General features: G+C 42.7%; 1 protein-coding gene across 6 annotated transcripts in view; it reads right to left on the bottom strand.

Annotated features, from left to right (window-relative positions):
• Window positions 1-21,949: 21,949 nt before the first annotated feature.
• The window catches only part of mllt10 (MLLT10 histone lysine methyltransferase DOT1L cofactor), an 83,367-nt gene continuing 81,422 nt past the window's right edge, over window positions 21,950-23,894 (bottom strand). For 5 of the 6 annotated variants that reach the window (XM_036935078.1, XM_036935077.1, XM_036935079.1 and 2 more), the window contains one exon: window positions 21,950-23,737. In XM_036935078.1, the coding sequence (XP_036790973.1) occupies window positions 23,450-23,737 (288 nt within the window). In that variant the 3' untranslated portion in view covers window positions 21,950-23,449. The remainder of the gene's footprint in view (window positions 23,738-23,894) is intronic. The other variant, XM_036935080.1, reaches the window with a different exon arrangement.

Raw genomic sequence — 23,894 nt, 5'->3', positions numbered from 1 at the left:
GGTATTATGTTTCACTAACAGACATTATGTTTCACTAACTGGCATTATGTTTCACTAACTGGCATTATGTTTCACTAACAGGCATTATGTTTCACTAACTGGTATTATGTTTCACTAACTGGTATTATGTTTCACTAACTGGTATTATGTTTCACTAACTGGTATTATGTTTCACTTACTGGCATTATGTTTCACTAACTGGCATTATGTTTCACTAACTGGCATTATGTTTCACTAACTGGCATTATGTTTCACTAACTGGTATTATGTTTCACTAACTGGTATTATGTTTCACTAACTGGCATTATGTTTCACTAACTGGTATTATGTTTCACTAACTGGCATTATGTTTCACTAACTGGTATTATGTTTCACTAACTGGCATTATGTTTCACTAACTGGTATTATGTTTCACTAACTGGTATTATGTTTCACTAACTGGCATTATGTTTCACTAACTGGTATTATGTTTCACTAACAGACATTATGTTTCACTAACTGGCATTATGTTTCACTAACTGGTATTATGTTTCACTAACTGGTATTATGTTTCACTAACATACATTATGTTTCACTAACTGGTATTATGTTTCACTAACTGGCATTATGTTTCACTAACTGGTATTATGTTTCACTAACTGGCATTATGTTTCACTAACTGGTATTATGTTTCACTAACTGGCATTATGTTTCACTAACTGGTATTATGTTTCACTAACTGGTATTATGTTTCACTAACTGGCATTATGTTTCACTAACTGGTATTATGTTTCACTAACTGGTATTATGTTTCACTAACTGGCATTATGTTTCACTAACTGGTATTATGTTTCACTAACTGGTATTATGTTTCACTAACAGGCATTATGTTTCACTAACTGGCATTATGTTTCACTAACTGGTATTATGTTTCACTAACAGGCATTATGTTTCACTAACTGGCATTATGTTTCACTAACTGGCATTATGTTTCACTAACTGGCATTATGTTTCACTAACATACATTATGTTTCACTAACTGGCATTATGTTTCACTAACATACATTATGTTTCACTAACTGGCATTATGTTTCACTAACATACATTATGTTTCACTAACTGGTATTATGTTTCACTAACTGGTATTATGTTTCACTAACTGGTATTATGTTTCACTAACAGACATTATGTTTCACTAACTGGCATTATGTTTCACTAACTGGCATTATGTTTCACTAACTGGTATTATGTTTCACTAACTGGTATTATGTTTCACTAACTGGTATTATGTTTCACTAACAGACATTATGTTTCACTAACTGGTATTATGTTTCACTAACAGACATTATGTTTCACTAACTGGCATTATGTTTCACTAACTGGCATTATGTTTCACTAACTGGTATTATGTTTCACTAACTGGTATTATGTTTCACTAACTGGTATTATGTTTCACTAACTGGTATTATGTTTCACTAACTGGTATTATGTTTCACTAACTGGCATTATGTTTCACTAACTGGTATTATGTTTCACTAACAGACATTATGTTTCACTAACTGGTATTATGTTTCACTAACAGACATTATGTTTCACTAACTGGCATTATGTTTCACTAACTGGCATTATGTTTCACTAACAGGCATTATGTTTCACTAACTGGTATTATGTTTCACTAACTGGTATTATGTTTCACTAACTGGTATTATGTTTCACTAACTGGTATTATGTTTCACTAACTGGTATTATGTTTCACTTACTGGCATTATGTTTCACTAACTGGCATTATGTTTCACTAACTGGCATTATGTTTCACTAACTGGCATTATGTTTCACTAACTGGTATTATGTTTCACTAACTGGTATTATGTTTCACTAACTGGTATTATGTTTCACTAACTGGTATTATGTTTCACTAACTGGTATTATGTTTCACTAACAGGCATTATGTTTCACTAACTGGTATTATGTTTCACTAACTGGTATTATGTTTCACTAACTGGCATTATGTTTCACTAACTGGTATTATGTTTCACTAACTGGCATTATGTTTCACTAACTGGCATTATGTTTCACTAACTGGTATTATGTTTCACTAACTGGTATTATGTTTCACTAACTGGTATTATGTTTCACTAACTGGCATTATGTTTCACTAACTGGTATTATGTTTCACTAACTGGCATTATTTTTCACTAACTGGCATTATGTTTCACTAACTGGCATTATGTTTCACTAACTGGCATTATGTTTCACTAACAGGCATTATGTTTCACTAACTGGTATTAAGTTCCTCGGTATTTAAGTTCATCAGCAAAAATGTTTAATTTAATTTAAGTTCCTCGGCATACACATCACAGACAAACTGAATTGGTCCACTCACACAGACAGCATCGTGAAGAAGGCGCAGCAGCGCCTCTTCAACCTCAGGAGGCTGAAGAAATTCGGTTTGTCACCAAAAGCACTCACAAACTTCTACAGATGCACAATCGAGAGCATCCTGGCGGGCTGTATCACCGCCTGGTACGGCAACTGCTCCGCCCACAACCGTAAGGCTCTCCAGAGGGTAGTGAGGTCTGCACAACGCATCACCGGGGGCAAACTACCTGCCCTCCAGGACACCTACACCACCCGATGTTACAGGAAGGCCATAAAGATCATCAAGGACATCAACCACCCGAGCCACTGCCTGTTCACCCCGCTATCATCCAGAAGGCGAGGTCAGTACAGGTGCATCAAAGCTGGGACCGAGAGACTGAAAAACAGCTTCTATCTCAAGGCCATCAGACTGTTAAACAGCCACCACTAACATTGAGTGGCTGCTGCCAACACACTGACACTGACACTGACTCAACTCCAGCCACTTTAATAATGGGAATTGATGGGAAATGATGTAAATATATCACTAGCCACTTTAAACAATGCTACCTTATATAATGTTACTTACCCTACATTATTCATCTCATATGCATACGTATATACTGTACTCTATATCATCGACTGCATCCTTATGTAATACATGTATCACTAGCCACTTTAACTATGCCACTTTGTTTACATACTCACCTCATGTATATACTGTACTCGATACCATCTACTGTATCCTGCCTATGCTGCTCTGTACCATCACTCATTCATATATCCTTATGTACATATTCTTTATCCCCTTACACTGTGTATAAGACAGTAGTTTTGGAATTGTTAGTTAGATTACTTGTTGGTTATTACTGCATTGTCGGAACTAGAAGCACAAGCATTTCGCTACACTCGCATTAACATCTGCTAACCATGTGTATGTGACAAATAAAATTTGATTTGATTTGATTTGTATTATGTTTCACTAACTGCCATTATGTTTCACTAACTGGTATTATGTTTCACTAACTGGCATTATGTTTCACTAACTGGTATTATGTTTCACTAACTGGTATTATGCTTCACTAACTGGCATTATGTTTCACTAACTGCCATTATGTTTCACTAACTGGTATTATGTTTCACTAACTGGTATTATGTTTCACTAACTGGTATTATGTTTCACTAACTGGTATTATGTTTCACTAACTGGTATTATGTTTCACTAACTGGCATTATGTTTCACTAACTGCCATTATGTTTCACTAACTGGCATTATGTTTCACTAACTGGCATTATGTTTCTGTCACGCCCTGGCCATAGAGAGGATTTTATTCTCTATTTTGGTTATGCCAGGGTGTGACTAGGGTGGGCATTCTAGTTTCTTTATTTCTATGTTTTCTATTTCTTTGTTTTTGGCGGAGTGTGGTTCTCAATCAGAGGCAGCTGTCTATCGTTGTCTCTGATTGGGATTCATACTTAGGTAGCCTTTTCCCCACCTGTGTTTTGTGGGTAGTTGTTTTCTGTATAGTTGATTTGCCTTACAGAACTGTTTGTGTTTTCTCTTCGTTATTTTGTTTGAGTGTTTTGAGTAATAAATATTCATGAACACTTACCACGCTGCGCTTTGGTCCAATCCTCATTCTGATGAGAGACGTGGCAGAACTACCCCCCACAAAAAGACCAAGCAGAGTGGTCAGGAGGAATGGACATGGGAGGACATTTTGTATGAGAAAGGATCCTGGACGTAGGAGGAAATCCTGGCTGGGAGGGATCGCCTCCCATGGGAGCAGACGGAGGCAGCAAGGAGGGAGCAATTTCACAAGGGGTCACGGCTAGCACGGAAGCCCGAGAGGCAGCTCCACATTTTGTTTTTGGTGGGGCACACGGGGAGATTGGCAGAGTCAGGGTTTAGACCTGAGCCAACTCTCCGTGCTTACCGTGGGGAGCGTGTGACTGGTCGGGCACCGTGTTATGCGGTGATGCACACCATGTCTCCAGTGCGCAGTCACAGCCCGGTCTGCTATATTCCAGCTCCTCGCATTGGCCGAACTAGAGTGGGCATCCAGCCAGGACGGGTGGTGCTGGCTCAGCGCTCCTGGCCTCCAGTGCGTCTCTTTGGCCCAGGATATCCTGCGCCTGCTCTGCACATTGTGTCTCCAGTGCGTCTGCACAGCCCAGTGCGTCCTGTCCCAGCGCCCCGCAGTTGCCCGGGAAGAAAGTAACCATCCAGCCAGGACGGGATGTGCCAGCTCTACACTCGAGACTTCCAGTGCGCCTCCACAGCCCAGTGTTTCCGGTGCCTGCTCCACGGCACCAGGCTTCCAGTGCATCTCCCCAGTCTGGTGAGACCTGTTCCGGTTCCACGTACCAGGCCTCCAGTATGTCTCCCCAGCCTGGTAAGCCCTGTTGCAGATCCACGCACCAGGCTTCCAGTACGTCTCCTCAGTCGGGTGAGACCTGTTCCGGCTCCACGTTAGAAGCCTCCAGTGATGATCCATGGCAAGAAGCCTCCAGTGACGATCCATGGCATGAAGCCTTCAGTGACGATTCATGTCACGAAGCCTCCAGTGATGATCCATGGCACGAAGCCTCCAGTGAGGATCCATGGCACGAAGCCTCCAGTGAGGATCCATGGCACGAAGCCTCCAGTGAAGATCCATGGCACGAAGCCTCCAGCGTCGATCTGCGGTCCGGAGCCTCCAGCGACGGACTCCTGTCCGGAGCCTCCAGCGACGGTCTCCTGTCCGGAGCCTCCAGCAACGGTCCCAGGTCCGGAGCCTCCGGCGATGATCGGTGGTCTGGTTCCGCCGGCGATGATCTGCGGCTCGGTTCCTCCAGTGAAGATCCATGCACCAGGGCCACCACCAAAGCGAAGGGATCTGCGGGCGGAGGGGGTCTACGTCCCACACCGGAGCCGGCGCCGTGGAGAGATGCCCACCTGGACCCTCCCCGGAGTCTGCACCTTCTGCCTTGCAGAACTGTTTGTTTTTTCTCTTTGTTATTTTGTTCGAGTGTTTTGAGTAATAAATAATCATGAACACTTACCACGCTGCGCTTTGGTCCGATCCTCATTCTGACGAGAGATGTGGCAGTTTCAGTAACTGGTATTATGTTTCACTAACTGGCATTATGTTTTACTAGCTGGCATTATGTTTTACTAACTGGCATTATGTTTCACTAACTGGTATTATGTTTCACTAACAGGCATTATGTTTCACTAACAGGCATTATGTTTCACTAACTGGCATTATGTTTCACTAACTGGTATTATGTTTCACTAACTGGTATTATGTTTCACTAACTGGTATTATGTTTCACTAACAGGCATTATGTTTCACTAACAGACATTATGTTTCACTAACTGGTATTATGTTTCACTAACTGGCATTATGTTTCACTAACAGACATTATGTTTCACTAACTGGTATTATGTTTCACTAACAGACATTATGTTTCACTAACTGGCATTATGTTTCACTAACTGGTATTATGTTTCACTAACTGGTATTATGTTTCACTAACTGGTATTATGTTTCACTAACTGGTATTATGTTTCACTAACTGGCATTATGTTTCACTAACTGGTATTATGTTTCACTAACTGGTATTATGTTTCACTAACTGGTATTATGTTTCACTAACTGGTATTATGTTTCACTAACTGGCATTATGTTTCACTAACTGGTATTATGTTTCACTAACTGGTATTATGTTTCACTAACTGGTATTATGTTTCACTAACTGGTATTATGTTTCACTAACTGGTATTATGTTTCACTAACTGGTATTATGTTTCACTAACTGGCATTATGTTTCACTAACTGGTATTATGTTTCACTAACTGGTATTATGTTTCACTAACTGGTATTATGTTTCACTAACAGACATTATGTTTCACTAACTGGCATTATGTTTCACTAACTGGTATTATGTTTCACTAACTGCCATTATGTTTCACTAACAGACATTATGTTTCACTAACTGGCATTATGTTTCACTAACAGACATTATGTTTCACTAACAGACATTATGTTTCACTAACTGGTATTATGTTTCACTAACAGACATTATGTTTCACTAACAGGCATTATGTTTCACTAACTGGTATTATGTTTCACTAACAGGCATTATGTTTCACTAACAGACATTATGTTTCACTAACAGGCATTATGTTTCACTAACAGGCATTATGTTTCACTAACTGGCATTATGTTTCACTAACTGGCATTATGTTTCACTAACTGGTATTATGTTTCACTAACAGGCATTATGTTTCACTAACAGACATTATGTTTCACTAACAGGCATTATGTTTCACTAACAGACATTATGTTTCACTAACAGGCATTATGTTTCACTAACTGGTATTATGTTTCACTAACAGGCATTATGTTTCACTAACAGACATTATGTTTCACTAACAGGCATTATGTTTCACTAACAGGTATTATGTTTCACTAACTGGCATTATGTTTCACTAACTGGTATTATGTTTCACTAACTGGCATTATGTTTCACTAACTGGTATTATGTTTCACTAACTGGTATTATGTTTCACTAACTGGTATTATGTTTCACTAACAGGCATTATGTTTCACTAACAGACATTATGTTTCACTAACTGGTATTATGTTTCACTAACTGGCATTATGTTTCACTAACAGACATTATGTTTCACTAACTGGTATTATGTTTCACTAACAGACATTATGTTTCACTAACAGACATTATGTTTCACTAACTGGTATTATGTTTCACTAACTGGCATTATGTTTCACTAACAGACATTATGTTTCACTAACAGGCATTATGTTTCCCTAACTGGTATTATGTTTCACTAACAGGCATTATGTTTCACTAACAGACATTATGTTTCACTAACAGGCATTATGTTTCACTAACAGGCATTATGTTTCACTAACTGGCATTATGTTTCACTAACTGCCATTATGTTTCACTAACAGGCATTATGTTTCACTAACTGGTATTATGTTTCACTAACTGGTATTATGTTTCACTAACAGGCATTATGTTTCACTAACAGGCATTATGTTTCACTTACATTTTTGTTGTTTTGACAGGCTTGGAAACAATACGTTGAATTTATGATGTGAAAGAGGAACATTCTAAATGCTTCTTCCCCTACACAGTAGTCTGGGCTGAACCAGAAATTACAGTAGTTACAAATGGAAATACTGTATGTCATTGTTGAGACGCTAAAGGAAGATGACTGTGTAAACTATGTTAATATGGTCAATATGAGGAGAAACAAAATCCCCCAGATTCTACCAGTAGATTTTAGAGTGAATATGGTCCCAGTCAAAAACCCCAACAGATTCTACTAGTAGATTGCAGAGTGAATAGTGCCACAGGAGAGGATGAAGTGTGTGTGCATGGGGGAGGTATAGGATAAAGCAACAATATGTTTCTTTCTGATGGAAACAAACAAAATCTATTTTCTGTCGGATTCTATTTTCTCCTGTTTCTTTCACTGTCTGTTCATCGATCTCTCCGTGTCTCCTTGCCTCAGCCCCTCTTCCATCAATCTATCCATCCTTTATGTCTCACTCCATCCTCCCCCCTCTCTCTCTTGCTGTTTTGCTTTTGTCCATATCACTCTGTCCATCCGTCCATCCCCGGCCTCCATCCACAATGAAGGAGGTGTGTGTGTGTGTGTGTGTGTGTGTGTGTGTGTGTGTGTGTGTGTGTGTGTAAGTAAAGCAGGGCAGTGCGAAAGAGGTCTGATCCATACTAATGTCCATTGATAGGAAAATCAATGCTGCATTGATCCCAGGGAGAGAGAAAGAGGGAGAGAGGGAAGAAGAGAAAGAGAGAGAGGGACAGAAAGGATTAGATGAGTTTTGGAGGGAAGAAGGCCAGAGGAAGGAAGAAGACAGGGAGAGCCAAAAGACAGCGAGAATTGGAGAGAGTGAATGAGAGAATGAGAAAGGAAAGGAAGGATTAGGCAGATGGGAGGGATGGAATGGGAGAGAGGGATGAAGAGCAGGAATAAGAGAGGTGGAGAAGATTTGAGAGAAAAATCTTCAGATGATTAGGCCTCTGTATCTCAGCAAATACCCTCCCTCTCTTTCACTCTCTCTTCTCTCTCCTTCTCCCTCCCTCTCCATTTCCTTTACCCTCTCCCTCTCTCTCTCTCTGACTAGAGAAGTTGATCAGCCTACACCTAGAACCTGAGAAGAGAAAAATAAGTGGAGAAAGAGAAATGAGGTGGAGAAGAGTAAGAGAAAGGGAAGGGAAAATCAATTTTTCCCAGACAGACAGCGGCTAATGGGGCTCTGAGGTAGAGGACATTTTTTACCCCGTGGTCCCTGGGAACCCACAGTTCTAGAATGACTAGAATGGAAATGAACAGTTCTGTTCATGAAAGGTTCTGTTCATGAACAGTTCTATTCTATTCATGATATTCTATCAATTGTAATTCTATATTGAAACAAAGCTCAACTGAAGGATCACAGACTGACCCGACCCAACCCAGAGAGCACAGTGTTGTTTACTACTGCATTTTATTGAGGAAATTGGACAACCCAAAGAGCAGAGCGTCAGCAAGGTTACACAACCCACTCCTGTCCTGGGTCTCAGAGAGAACATCAGGTAGATAAACCTTTTCATTGGACAACATGATTAATTTATTATCATTACAGAGAAATATGTGTCTGACCTCGAAGGTCAAGGATTTTAGACATCCAACAGTATGATGCATGAGGACAATGCACCCCTGAATTACTGTACACATACTATTCTATCCACATATTCTTCCATAATGTCTACACGTCCCATCATCACATACAGTGGGGCAAAAAAGTATTTAGCCAGCCACCAATTGTGCAAGTTCTCCCACTTAAAAATATGAGAGACGCCTGTAATTTTCATCATAGGTACACTTCAACTATGACAGACAAAATGAGGGAAAAAAATCCAGAATATCACATTGTAGGATTTTTTATGAATTTATTTGCAAATGATGGTGGAAAATAAGTATTTGGTCAGTAACAAAAGTTTATCTCGATACGTTGTTATATACCCTTTGTTGGCAATGACAGAGGTCAAATGTTTTCTGTAAGTCTTCACAAGGTTTTCACACACTGTTGCTGGTATTTTGGCCCATTCCTCCATGCAGATCTCCTCTAGAGCAGTGATGTTTTGGGGCTGTTGCTGGGCAACACGGACTTTCAACTCCCTCCAAAGATTTTCTATGGGGTTGAGATCTGGAGACTGGCTAGGCCACTCCAGGACCTTGAAATGCTTCTTACGAAGCCACTCCTTCGTTGCCCGGGCGGTGTGTTTGGGATCATTGTCATGCTGAAAGACCGAGCCACATTTCATCTTCAATGCCCTTGCTGATGGAAGGAGGTTTTCACTAAAAATCTCACGATTCATGGCCCCATTCATTCTTTCCTTTACACTGATCAGTCGTCCTGGTCCCTTTGCAGAAAAACAGCCCCAAAGCATGATGTTTCCACCCCCATGCTTCACAGTAGGTATGGTGTTCTTTGGATGCAACTCAGCATTCTTTGTCCTCCAAACACGAGGAGTTGAGTTTTTACCAAAATGTTCTATTTTGGTTTCATCTGACCATATGATATTCTCCCAATCTTCTTATGGATCATCCAAATGCTCTCTAGCAAACTTCAGACAGGCCTGGACATGTACTGGCTTAAGCAGGGGGACACGTCTGGCACTGCAGGATTTGAGTCCCTGGCAGCGTAGTGTGTTACTGATGGTAGGCTTTGTTACTTTGGTCCCAGCTCTCTGCAGGTCATTCACTAGGTCCCCCCATGTGGTTCTGGGATTTTTGCTCACCGTTCTTATGATAATTTTGACCCCACAGGGTGAGATCTTGCGTGGAGCCCCAGATCGAGGGAGATTATCAGTGGTCTTGTATGTCTTCCATTTCCTAATAATTGCACCCACAGTTGATTTCTTCAAACCAAGCTGCTTACCTATTGCAGATTCAGTCTTCCCAGCCTGGTGCAGGTCTACAATTTTGTTTCTGGTGTCCTTTGACAGCTCTTTGGTCTTGGCCATAGTGGAGTTTGGAGTGTGACTGTTCGAGGTTGTGGACAGGTGTCTTTTATACTGATAACAAGTTCAAACAGGTGCCATTAATACAGGTAACGAGTGGAGGACAGAGGAGCCTCTTAAAGAAGAAGTTACAGGTCTGTGAGAGCCAGAAATCGTGCTTGTTTGTAGGTGACCAAATACTTATTTTCCACCACAATTTGCAAATAAATTCATAAAAAATCCTACAATGTGATTGTCTGGATATGTTCTCTCATTTTTGTCTGTCATAGTTGAAGTGTACCTATGATGAAAATTACAGGCCTCTCTCATCTTTTTAAGTGGGAGAACTTGCACAATTGGTGGCGGACTAAATACTTTTTTTGCCCCACTGTACATATATACTCCAGTCTCCGACGTTGCTCGTCCTAATATTTCTATATTTCTTAATTCCATTATTTTACCTTTTTAGATGTGTGTATATTGTTGTGTATTGTTAGATATTACTGCACTGTTGGAGCTAGGAACACAAGCATTTCGCTACATGTTTCTGTTGCTTGGAAAACGGTTTTGACTTTGGTCTTCCTCGCTCAATCACCAGGCCTTGGTGTGTTCTGTTTCCCATGAGGGCAAGGTGAATGCTGGCTACTAACTTACTTTTTATTTAGCTATGTCATGTGTACGGAAATGTTATGCCATGTGTATGACAGTGTTATGTTAACATTTGGGTTAAACTTCCCATATCAGTCTTGTCTGGTGTGAATATGCATAAAGAGAGTGACTGGTGTCTGGAGACTTTCATAAAGTTCTATCTTACTTGTTACAGGGATATACATAGCTGGTTTCTGTTGTCACTGTTAAACATAGAATTATTTTTCTCTTTGTCTCTCTCTCTCTGAGGTGACATTGGGTACCATGGTAACGGCACACTCTGTTTATGCAATGTCTCACTTCATCACAAGCTGTTGATGGGTTTGATTTGCATGTGTGTGTTCTCCTGGTTACACACACACAACTTTAAGGTCTAATCTTATTTTTTCTCTTGATTGTTTTGATTATTTTCTTTTTTAGGAACGCAGCTGGTGCAGACTTTGCACTAGACAAAACGCTTAGTAAAAACTTTCAAAAGTTCAACGTTATAGTGATAATTCTACCACCCGGAGAATCTACGCCAACATCGCTGGAAGATGTACTGGTGATGCTTCATTGTCAAACTCATCAACATTTCAGAAAGAAAAGAAATGAGTACTTTGACACTTAACAAAACAATTTATCAGAATATTTTTTTTTGTCAGAGATCTGACCTCATACTCTTCACCGCTTAAGCCAGTGAAATTAGTGAAGAGGGAGGGGGGAGACGGAGAGAGGGAGGGAAAGAGAGAGAAATAGAGAGAGGGGGATGGATGGAGAGAATAGAGAGAGAGAGGGAAAGGGAGAGAGGTAGGGAAGAAATAGATAGAGGAGGGGAGGGGGGTAGCCAGTTGAACCCCCTGTCGAGCACAATGAGGGAGAATAGATTCCATACCAGGAAATCCATTAGAGCTGGGAACGCTACGGAGCACGGAATACTGCCATGTTTTCAAAAATCCCTCATTAACTGTCATTTATAAATTACAATCAGCAGCATGGCCAGAATGACAAGCAGAATATCAGACTCACTGAATAACTGGGAGTATAGTTAGGTATAGGATGGAAGAAGAGAGAGAAAGAGAAAGGAAAGCGCAAGGAGTGAGAGAAGGGAGCGAGGAAGGCCTCTGGAAGTACAGAGGATTTGTATGAAGTCTCCAGACACTGAGCTAAGGTCAGTATTGAGTTGTCCCACTCTATTGGGTACATTACGGTTTGGGGGAGAGTAAGCTGATTTTAGATCTGTGAAGAAGGGTAACTTCTACACTCAGAAAAAAGGTGCTATCTAGAACCTAAAAAGGTTCTTCAGCTGTCCCAATAGGAGAACCATTTTAAGAGACGAATTCGTCATTTAAGAGACAAATTTTTGATTCGAGGAAAAAACCTTTTGGTTCCAGGTAGAAACCTTTTGGGTTCCATGCAGAGACCTTTTTACAGAATGTTCTACATGGAACCAAAAAGGGTTCTACCTGGAACCAAAATCTGCCGTTCTGCCCTTGAGCAAGGCAGTTAACCACCCACCACAACAACTGCTTCCCGGGCGCTGATGATGTGTATATTGATTAAGGCGTCCCCCAGCACCTCTCTGATTCAGAGGGGTTGGGTTAAATGCGGAAGACACATTTCGGTTGAATGCATTCAGTTGTGAAACTGACTAGGTATCCCCTTTCCCTTTCAAAAAAGGGTTATTTCTTTCTCTCTCTCTCCCTTTCTCACTCTCATTTCAATTCAAAGGGGCTTTATTGGCATGGGAAACATATGCTTACATTGCCAAAGCAAGTGAAATAAAACATTGCCAAAGCAAGTGACTAAACAAAAGTGAAATAAACAATCAGAAATTAAAAGTAAAAATGACAATCACAAAAGTTTTAGAAGAAGAGAAACATTTTAAAATGTTATGTTATATACATTTGCACATTGGCTATGCACAATGTGCAAATGCTCTCTCTCTCTCCTCCCTATTTCCTCTTAAAAGTCCTGGTTTCCAATCTTCACCCCTCTGTCAATCTCTCTACTCTCCACCCCTGAATGAGAGACAGCAAGTGGAGAGAAAGTGGAGAATGAGAGAGAGGGAGATGGATTATGGAGTGGGGGTGGGGGTGGGGTGAGAGAGACAGAATTAGGAGGGGGGAAATAGTGAGCGAGAGAAAAAAAAGAGAGAAAGGGTGGGACAGTGGAAGAGGAAAAAAGAAAGCAGAGGGGAAAAGGGTGAAGGGGCCTCTGAGAGGGAGGGAGGAGAGGAGGTTAATTTGCACATATTAGAGAGGGCAGGATTTTTCATTAAAAAGAGATTGAAGTTGATATATGCCTGTGTGCTCCTGACACACTGTATGCTCTGATTGGGTAAGTCCTTCACAGAACAAAGGAACCCCCCCCATCTCTCTCTCTCTCTCTCTCTCTGCCTCACACACACACACGCTCTACGGCTGCTAAAGACAGCTGTAGCTCCAGCAGCTCAAAGCCTACGAAGCCTTTATGAAGCCTTATAACTGTGAATAGAAGCATTACTATTAAGCCCTCGATCTCTGGCTCTATATCTGAGGTGATAGAGACTCTCCTTGTTGTCATTCCACACCTCTACTCCCTGCTTAACCAGCTGTTGGGTGTGTTTGTGGGTGTGTGTTTGTGTGTGTGTGCGCAAATAATGTTAAATCACAATAAGAAACAGCTCTATCCTTGACGGACTGACTGACTGACTTACTGACTAACCAACTGACTGCGGGTGCAACTAGCTCTCACAGTCTCACGTCAGAAGTAGACGTTCATCCATGTTTCTCAAACGTCAAATTTCTAAGTTGTTGCAAACGTCAGATATTGAAGTGTATAAGGTTAACTTTAGGCTTTAACTCTTCATTTTGAAGGTTAGGGTTAAGTTTAGGCATTAACTAAGGAATCTTAAGGTTAGGCAATACCTCCGAATGGTTACGGTAAGGGTTAAGGTTTGGGATAGGTTTAAAAAAATGTTTTTGCTGAAACAACTTGCTATCACTGCTTGTTGTTTGAATTAGCAACCTTTGAATCGTAAATTTTTTGCAACCTTTGGAATCAGAAGCAGATGCTTACAGCTATGCACCATCCCTGTCCACAACACTCACTGTTGCCCCTGGTGGCCGGTTTCCACATAATCTCCCAATGTCCTCAGACATGGATGGACGTCGAATACTGACTGGTATCACGGGTGACCTGGCTGGGGGGTGTGGGGGTGCAGAAGTGGCGTCTTTAAAACAATGAATAACATACAGAATTCAGAATCATCTGAAAGATTCAACTGTAACTCTCAATTCTCTCTCGCTCCTCTCTCTCTCTCTATCTGATGAACTCTCATTAGTAGACTGTTCTCCTTGAAGTGCCGTTTTGTTTAATAAGTTATGCAATCACATCCCCATAGCAGCACGCCCCCTCCCCTCCACCCCCCTCTGGTACCCCCTACTCCCATCTCCCTTTGTCTGGCCATTGAAAGGCCACTACTCTCTCTCTTTTTCCCTCTCGCCCCATCTCTCACTCTGCTCTCCTCTCCTTCTCAGGTTTGCCCTTCACTCTCCCACATAATAAAAATAGTACATGGTATACATCTCTCTCCACACACACGCGTTGCAATATCAAACTTCTAATTTGAGTAATGCACTTTCCAGATTTCATTGAATCTTCCTAATTGGAGGGTGAGTCTTCAGGATCTGTGGTTTGGTTCAATTCTTTAACTCCCAGGTTTTCTACTGATTAGTGTCCATGGTTGTCTGAGAGATCCACTGGTCTTAGTCCAGTTGAAGTGTATGTGTGTATGTCCTTGCATGCTTGTGTGGTCTCAAGGGCTTGTAGATTATGTTGACAAAAGGTCCACCTGGTGCCCTTAGATTACTTTTCTCCCCCTCGTCCTCCATTAACCCCCTTGTTGAATTGGGAATATTTAGAGATCAGACACAAACTTAATGATACGATTTTAACGTTAATGTCTGTAGAGAGGCTTGGGGGAGGCTGTAGTAGTGAAGTGACACAGGGAGGCAACAGTATCATTTTTTTGTATTTTATTTAACCTTTATTTAACTAGGCAAGTAAGTTAAGAACAAATTCTTATTTACAATGACGGCCAAACCCGGACGACGCTGGGCACCGCCCTATTGGACTCCCAATCACGGTCGGGTGGGATACAGAATGTCAGTTGGGCTGAAGGTCATCTTAATCCAGCTAACCTGACCTAAACACACTGCTGCCTTTCAGAGAGTCAAAGAAGATGGCCTGGTGTGTTCTTTCTTCCTTATGGCATTGATTCTCTCTCTCTCTCTCTCTCTCTCTCTCTATCTCTCTATCATCTGTGTGTGTCCTTGGAGGGAGAACATGATTAGGATGTGAGTGTTTCTCTAACGTAGCGCTTGTCTTCTGTATGCTAACAGATGTCAAGGACCAACGTGACACAACCACACTGTTGGAAGGGCTGACTCATCAAGGACAGCGATACATTGGAATACAGAAAGGGCAGCCTGAATTCCTGAATACGGAAGTTAGAAAGAGTTAATTAGAATAACTAATGTCTTTAAAGACACACACACCTGCTCTCGCTGTCCCCACTCTCTCGTTCTCCCTCCTCTCGCTCTCTCCCTCCTGTCTCGTTCTCCCTCCTCTATCGTTCTCCCTCCTCTCTCTCTCCCTCCTCTCTCTCTCTCCCTCCTCTCTCGCGTTCTCCCTCCTCTATCGTTCTTCCTCCTCTCTCTCTCTCCCTCCTCTCTCTCTCTCCCTCCTCTCTCTCATTCTCCCTCCTCTATCGTTCTCCCTCCTATCTCTCGTTCTCCCTCCTCTCTCTCTCCCTCCTCTCTCTCGTTCTCCCTCCTCTCTCTCTCTCCCTCCTCTCTCTCTCCCTCCTCTCTCTCTCCCTCCTCTCTCTCATTCTCCCTCCTCTCTCTCTCTCCCTCCTCTATCGTTCTCCCTCCTCTCTCGTTCTCCCTCCTCTCTCTCGTTCTCCCTCCTCTCTTTCTCTCCCTCCTCTCTCTCTCTCCCTCCTCTCTCTCATTCTCCCTCCTCTCGCTCTCTCCCTCCTCTCGCTCTCTCCCTCCTCTCTCTCTCTCTCTCCTCTCTCTCGTTCTCCCTCCGCTCTATCGTTCTCCCTCCTCTCTATCTCTCTCCCTCCTCTCTCTCTTCCTCCTCTATCGTTCTCCCTCCTCTCTCTCGTTCTCCCTCCTCTCTCTCTCTCCCTCCTCTCTCTCTCTCCCTCCTCTCTCTCTCTCCCTCCTCTCTCTCGTTCTCCCTCCTCTCTCTCTCCCTCCTCTCTCTCGTTCTCCCTCCTCTCGTTCTCCCTCCTCTCGTTCTCCCTCCTCTCTCTCTTCCTCCTCTCTCTCGTTCTCCATCCCCTCTCTCTCTCCCTCCTCTCTCTCGTTCTCCCTCCTCTCTCTCCTTCTCCCTCCTGTCTCATTCTCCCTCCTCTCTCTCGTTCTCCCTCCTCTCTCTCATTCTCCCTCCTCTCTCTCTCTCGTTCTCCCTCCTCTCTCTCTCGTTCTCCCTCCTCTCTCTCGTTCTCCCTCCTCTCTCTCTCCCTCCTCTCTCTCGTTCTCCCTCCTCTCTCTCTCGTTCTCCCTCCTGTCTCATTCTCCCTCCTCTCTCTCGTTCTCCCTCCTCTCTCTCGTTCTCCCTCCTCTCTCTCTCTCCCTCATGTCCTTTCTTTCTCCCTCATGTCCTTCCTTTCTTTTGATCCTCCCCCGTTTTTGACTACATTCCACTCTCAGCTCTGTGCTCTCAGTATCTATCTCTCTCTTTCTGTGCATTTGTGTGTATGTGTTGGGGGTCACTGGACGTCATGTAGTGCTGCCTTTCCCCACCCTTGAGGTGGAACTGAGCCTGGTGATAGGTGGAGGGGATGGGGGAGGGATCAGAGAGAAGAGAGGGGGTGTAACAAGGCCTAGATTGTAGGCTGCAAAATAAACATGGAAAATTGCATTTATGCACAAAATCTATTCACACATCTGTACTCCCTCTCTCTCTCTCTCTCTCTCTCTCTCTCTCTCTCTCTCTCTCTCTCTCTCTCTCTCTCTCTCTCTCACACACACATTTGTTTTACTATCCTTGTGGGGACCAAACAATTGACTCCCATTTAAAATACTGTTTTTCCTAACCACTACCCCTAAACCCTAAAATGACCTTTTGTCATTGTGGGGACCGGAAAAATTTGTTTTCCTTGTTTTACTATCCTTGTGATGAATTCAGGTCCCCATAAGGATAGTGAAACCCAAAACACACACACAGGGCCTCCCTGCATCTCCATAATAAATGAGCTTCTGCAGGTGAATGGGTCTCTGTGTGCTTGGTGCAGCCTGCGGGTGCCTGACTAAAATGGATGGCCCTCCTCGTGTCTGGAGATTACAGCCAATTTAAATCCTATCCCCCTGACATCCGTTACAGCTGGAATTATTTAACATAGCCTTATAGGAACGACTCAGGCCCTTCCTGGACTAGGTTATATTATTCATTATTATGAGTCCAGTAATGAGCCAATGACGTGTCTATTTTTACCTGATGATCTCAGATCTATATCCTGTCACATTCATCATAACCATGCAGGATTACATTAATATCTGCCATCCTAGGGTGTCTGGGTCATGAACGTCCATCTTTCATCCTGACCCTGAACCGAGAAACACAGCCCGACCAGACCCAGTAAACAGACCCATTCACCCATGCAGCCTACATTGACTTCATAATGTGATACGTTCTATTTATCCACCAATCACAGTAATCAATTGATTAATCAATTCATGTTGATCCTTGCAGGGGAGAATTTAAAAGCATGCTATTGCTAACATTGACTTGCATTGGTTTTTGGTTAGGAAGTACTATGGTAGGGCCTACAAAACCAAAGCATGGATTTCAGTCTCCGTTGTCCATAGACTGACGTCAAGGTAAGGAAAGAAATATCTACATTTGTAATTCAGCTGAACCCTCCCTTTGAATATGATTTGAAATCTTCATCAGTTGATAGACTACAGTAGAGCCTTCTACAATAAAGGGCTCTGGACTGCAGTAGGCCTTAACTAAACGTGAAAGCATTACAAAATAAGTAACCTAATATAATCTCGTCAGAGTGCTCAGAGTCAAAGTAGATACAGTTCATGAAAATGAAAAGGCCTATAAATAGATGCGTGTAGAGTTGGCTAACTCTGTCTAGAGACGTACCTAACCTGCTTCTACAGTGCTGCTGCTCACGTTTGTGCTTACTGCGTTGCCTGTATTTCCTCATTACGATGTGGAATAGCAGAAATAAAACAAACCTAGTGTTTTTAGAATATATGTTCCTTGTTTAAAGTGCAACTCTGTTTTAAACTGTGAGGCAATTTAGACCCAGACTGACTAACAGTGATCGGTCTTCAGTTTCTCGCTTTCAATGTTGGAGCCGAAGTCAACGGTTCGGATTGTGGGCTATAACCGCAGGTCTGCTGCACCTCGCTCGGTTGAAAGATCAACTCCACCCCGCTGACAAATAGAAAACCGCACAACACACTACTAAACTGTGATTTAAAGTAGCCCACAGAGCCTTACAATTAACCAGACATTTTGTTCTGAAATGTATGTGTTTATTTCACGTTAAATTTAGAAGTTGCACTCTGAAAAAAAATCCTATTTAGAAATCCAACTAATCCAGCCTGAATGCATAATTTACCGTGGATGTGTTTAAGACTATTGCCAGTAAAAATATCGAAGTTGAAATATTTGTTTTCACTAAGATATTTAAAATAGGCCTATTATAATGGAGTTTACATCATTAGATTTAGTGTTTGTAAAATGTAAAATGTTATTTGTCCAATAAGAAAGTTCAATAATTGAAGGCACATCCATCATGAGGTTTTGAGTGATAATTTCCTAAATATTTCAACAAATTCTAAAATTACAAGTATTTAGTTACAGTTGAAGTCGGACGTTGACATACACCTTAGCCAAATACATTTAAACTCAGTTTTTCACAATGCCTGACATTTAATCCTAGTAAACATTCCCTGTTTTAGGTCAGTTAGGATCACCACTTTATTTTAAGAATGTGAAATGTCAGAATAATAGAGATAATTATTTATTTCAGCTTTTAGAAGTTTACATACTCAATTAGTATTTGGTAGCATTGCATTTAAATTGTTTAACTTGGGGCAAATGTTTCGGGTAGCCTTCCACAAGCTTCCCACAATAAAGGTTGGGCAAATTTTGGCCCATTCCTCTTGACAGAGCTGGTGTAACTGAGTCAGGTTTGTAGGCCTCCTTGCTCGCACACACCTTTTCAGTTCTGCCCACAAATTTTCAGGGCTTTGTGATGGCCACTCCAATATCTTGAATTTGTCCTTAAGCCATTTTGCCACAACTTTGGAAGTATGCTTGAGGTCATTGTCCATTTGGAAGACCTATTTGCAACCAAGCTTTAACTTCCTGACTGATGTCTTGCTTCAATATATCCACATAATTTTCCTCCGTCATGATGCCATCTATTTTGTGAAGTGTACCAGTCCCTCCTGCAGCAAAGCACCCCCACAACATGATGCTGCCACCCACGTTCTTCATGGTTGGGATGGTGTTCTTCGGCTTGCAAGCCTCCCCCTTTTTCCTTCAAACAACGATGGTCATTATGGCCAAACAGTTCTATTTTTGTTTCATCAGATCAGAGGACATTTCTCCAAAAAGTAAGATCTTTGTCCCCATATGCAGTTGCAAACTGTAGTCTGGCTTTTTTTATGGCTGTTTTGGAGCGTCTCCTTCCGGAGCGGGACTGCTGCTTGGTCCCATGGTGTTTATACTTGCGTACTATTGTTTGTACAGATGAACATGGTACCTTCAGACGTTTGGAAACTGCTCCCAAGGATGAACCAGACTTGTGGTCTGCAATTTTTATTTATTTTTATTTTCCCATGATTTCAAGCAAAGAGACACTGAGTTTGAAGGTAGGCCTTGAAATACATCCACATGTACACCTCTAATTGACTCAAATTATGTCAATTAGCCTATCAGAAGCTTCTAAAGCCATGACATCATTTTCTGGAATTTTCCAAGCTGTTTAAAGGCACAGTCAACTTAGTGTATGTAAACTTCTGACCTACTGGATTAAGTGAAATTCTAAGTGAAATAATCTGTCTGTAAACAATTGTTGGAAACATTACTTGTTTCATGCACAAAATAGATGTCCTAACCGACTTGCCAAGACTATAGTTTGTTAACAAGAAATTTGTGGAGTGGTTGAAAAACGAGTGGGCCTTTTATGGGCCTCCCGGGTGGCGCAGTGGTCGAGGGCACTACATCGCAGCGCAATTGGCCTAGCGTCGTCTGGGTTAGGGAGGGTTTGGCCGGTAGGGATATCCTTGTGTCATTGCGCACCAGCGAATCCTGTGGCGGGCCGGGCGCAGTGCACGCTAACCAAGGTCGCACAGTGTTTCCTCTGACACATTGGTGCGGCTGGCTTCCAGGTTGGATGCGCGCTGTGTTAAGAAACAGTGCGGCTTGGTTGGGTTGTGTTTCAGAGGACGCACGGCTTTCGACCTTCGTCTCTCCCGAGCCCGTACGGGAGTTGTTGCGATGAGACAAGATAGTAATTACTAACAATTGGATACCACGAAAAAGGGGGTAACATTTAAATAAAATAAGAAAAACAAGTTTTAATGACTCCAACCTGAGTGTATGTAAACTTCTGACTTCAACTTTATAGGAAGAGAGGAGTATGGAGAGGGGTGGGATGGGGGGATAGGCAGAGGATTGTCAGTCAGCAGAAGAATAGACTGTCTGTGTGTGAAGAGGGATGAGGGAGAATCCTGCTGCTTCTCCTCAGGGCCATTATCCTACAGGAGAGGAACCTGTGGGGGGTAGCCTATACACACACGCCTGATGCCGGCAACATTCCATGGGAATCCCGTCAGCTGCTTCAGTGCTTTCCTCTCTTCAGCTCTCCTTTTTCCCGCTATCCCCTCCTCCGTCTCTCTGTTCCTGGCCCTAAACACCTCTGTCAGAGTGATCTGGTTCTATTCTGAACAGGAATCTTGGCCAGGCAGTTTTCAGTGGATCATCCCCCTATCGACTCCCATCCCATAATGATTTAATCCAAACTACAGCTGCTAATGGTTTTCCGCCGCACTCAAGTTATTCTAACTGGTAATTATATGATTCATTTGAATGGCTAAATTAATGTTTCATTTGAATAACTGTTGTTTAAATGAATTACTAAATGCATGTTTAATTGTTATTACTTAGGACTTCTTTTAAGCTCTTCATCTGGACATTTGGGGAGTTCCCCGGGCCCAGATAAGCCTCCTCCTGGACTAAAAAGCTAAATTGTGTGTGAACCCTCAACCCTGATGTTCTGGAGCTTAGTGTTTGACTTTTGATCAGGCATCTCGTTGGCCAGCATGGTTGTCCTCCCTCGGATGTTACATTCACCCCCCCCCCCCCCCCAGGAAGCAGTGGCTGCTGGGAGGTTATCAATGATGGACGCCAGCTCTGCTCCCACTCCTGAACGGGAATGCTGTGAATTAATTGAACGAGAGGGAGGAGAGGAGAAAGGGGTGATGTCGAGAAGACAGGGGGGGAGAGAATGAAAGTGGTAGACAAGGAGGTAGGGAGGGGGCATGTTTAAACAGCCTGGACTTGAGTGACAGGGCTGATAGAGGGTGGGCGGAAGAGGGGGGTTTAAGAGTTGCTGGGGGGCTGAGATGAGGGGAAAGTGAGCTTTTAATTTCCACGAGCAGAAGCAGATGTAGGGGAATTGTACACACACCCCCACGCTGCTAGGCAGCAGGAAGACATCAGGGACAGAGGAGCACTGTGTGTGTGTGTGTGTGTGTGTGTGTGCTGGGGCAAGGGACCCTGGACCACTATAAAATGAGCACGCAGAAACTATTAAACAATAGAGCGAGAGAAGACGGCTAACGATATAGTGAGAGAGTCAGTGTCATCTTTTCATCTGTCCAGAGATGGAGGTAAAGAGGAGAAACAAAGAGAAACATGCTATTAGACAGCAGGCTTAGAGGAGGTAGATCTGTTCTTTATTCAACCAAAGTGGAAAAATGCTGTTGACAAAAAGCACTTAAACAGAGCTGTTAATCAAGCTTTAACCATCTTCTCACTCCAATAATGTTGTCCCACTGGCTACGCTGACTCCTCGTCTTTTTACCATCAGTCGGTCTCTTTATTTATCCAGAACATTGAATTATTTTGGTGTTTTGAAATACAAACATTTGAGGAGGGTATGATTTTTCAGTTGTACAAAATTGATCTAAACAAAAGTGAACACAGATGGAAACATGGTGCCCAGAGGTGGAGTATAAAATGACGGTGCAAAACAAACAAAACAACAAAACAATGTCCCTGCACATATAAAAATAAATTAATACTTTGTGTCCAGTCACCATCGCCTGTAGTCTGGTCCTAAGATTTACACACACAAAATTAGGCTTCATTGGCTATCCTTTACACCAACACTGCCAATCACAATCACTTATTTACACCCCACAGGCAATGAAAAATATATATTTATTTACACAAACAAAGTCAAAACTGTGGCATTGAACCCACACCTCTTCTGACAATAACAGCTATGTACACCATCACCACCACAAACCACCTCCATTCGCCAGTAGTTCAATCTTTCTCAATACACAACTTTTTTTCCCATCAAAAATGTTTACAGCAAGATGTGAAAAATTTTAAACAGCAGTATAAAACAAATTCTTGAAGAACAGTGGGTACTTTTAAAATATAGCATCTTGCACCCATTATAACATAAAGAAATGCTAAATAAATAAAAACAGAATTCATAAAGTTGGTTTCGGTATTTTGTGAACCCAGCAAAATACATTTCCTGGTTTCCAGCCTTTCAGAATGTGTTGCATGATCTTTTGCCTGGTCAACGCAGCTTGACAGCCAGTAATATGGTGAGAATGGATGACTGACCGGTCGAGTAGCATGAGTAACCCTCCCCCTCAGCCTTAGGCACTTGGGGAATGGACCCTGACTTGCCAATCCTGACTGTTGTGGATTCCTATTGGCCGATGCTGAAGGTTGCGGGCCCTGATAGGCTGGTGTGTGAAGTAGGTAGAGCAGAAAAAGACAGTAATAGCAAGGCTTCCATAGCTGAGCGGTCAGTCAGTCTTACATTAGAGAGTGGTCTCTGGTTAGGTCTTATGCTGGTTAGGTCTTATGCTCAGACAGACAGAGGTAACAGCAGTTACATGTCCAGTGCAGGACTCCTGCCTCTCCTAAAACTGTACAATGTCATAGTTCCCAGACCTCATCTCTCCAGCAGAGCTATGAGTCATCAGTCAGCTGTGTTAGTGTCCTGATATTTGTAGAAATTGTAGTTCTATGTGGGCTAGCTTGTGTGCTGAAAGCACAGCACTGATCAGAGTTCATATGATGGTGGAGACCCCTGAGAGATAGAGAGATGGATAGAGAGAGAGATGGATAGAGGAGAGAGAGAAAAAGAGAATGCGCAACAGAAAAAGCGAGAGAGCTGTTTTGTGGGTCAGGTCTTCTCCTGTCCAGTGAGGCCCACAGCCTTTTCAGCCAGCCGGGGTTTCTGTGCAGTGGCGTGTGTGTGTGTATCGGGGTGTGAGTGTGTGTGCAGTGCCAGGAAGGGGTTGGCGGTGATGGTGCCCTGGCCGTGGACGTGGGAGGAGGAAAGGAGGGAGGTGATGGGCAGCTGAGTGGAAGAGAGAGGGATGGAGGGAAGCTGGGAGGTGGAGAGAGATTGAAGTTGGTGGAGGTCCTGTTGTTGCTGCATCAACTGGTAAAACAACACCTGCTGCTGTTCCTAGAGGGAGGGAGGGGGGGAGGGGGGGGAGAGAGGGAGGGGGGGGGGGGAGAGAGGGAGGGGGGAGGAGGGAGGGAGGGGGGGGGGGAGAGAGGGAGGGGGGGGAGAGAGGGAGGGAGAGCAGGAAAGAGATAATCATGTGACTTTGGAACACTGA

The sequence above is a fragment of the Oncorhynchus mykiss genome, chromosome 11, assembly GCF_013265735.2.
Source record: "Oncorhynchus mykiss isolate Arlee chromosome 11, USDA_OmykA_1.1, whole genome shotgun sequence".
Taxonomy (NCBI): domain Eukaryota; kingdom Metazoa; phylum Chordata; class Actinopteri; order Salmoniformes; family Salmonidae; genus Oncorhynchus; species Oncorhynchus mykiss.
The sequence above is the reverse complement of the archived record's forward strand: the minus strand, read 5'-3'. Positions and strand labels throughout refer to the sequence as shown.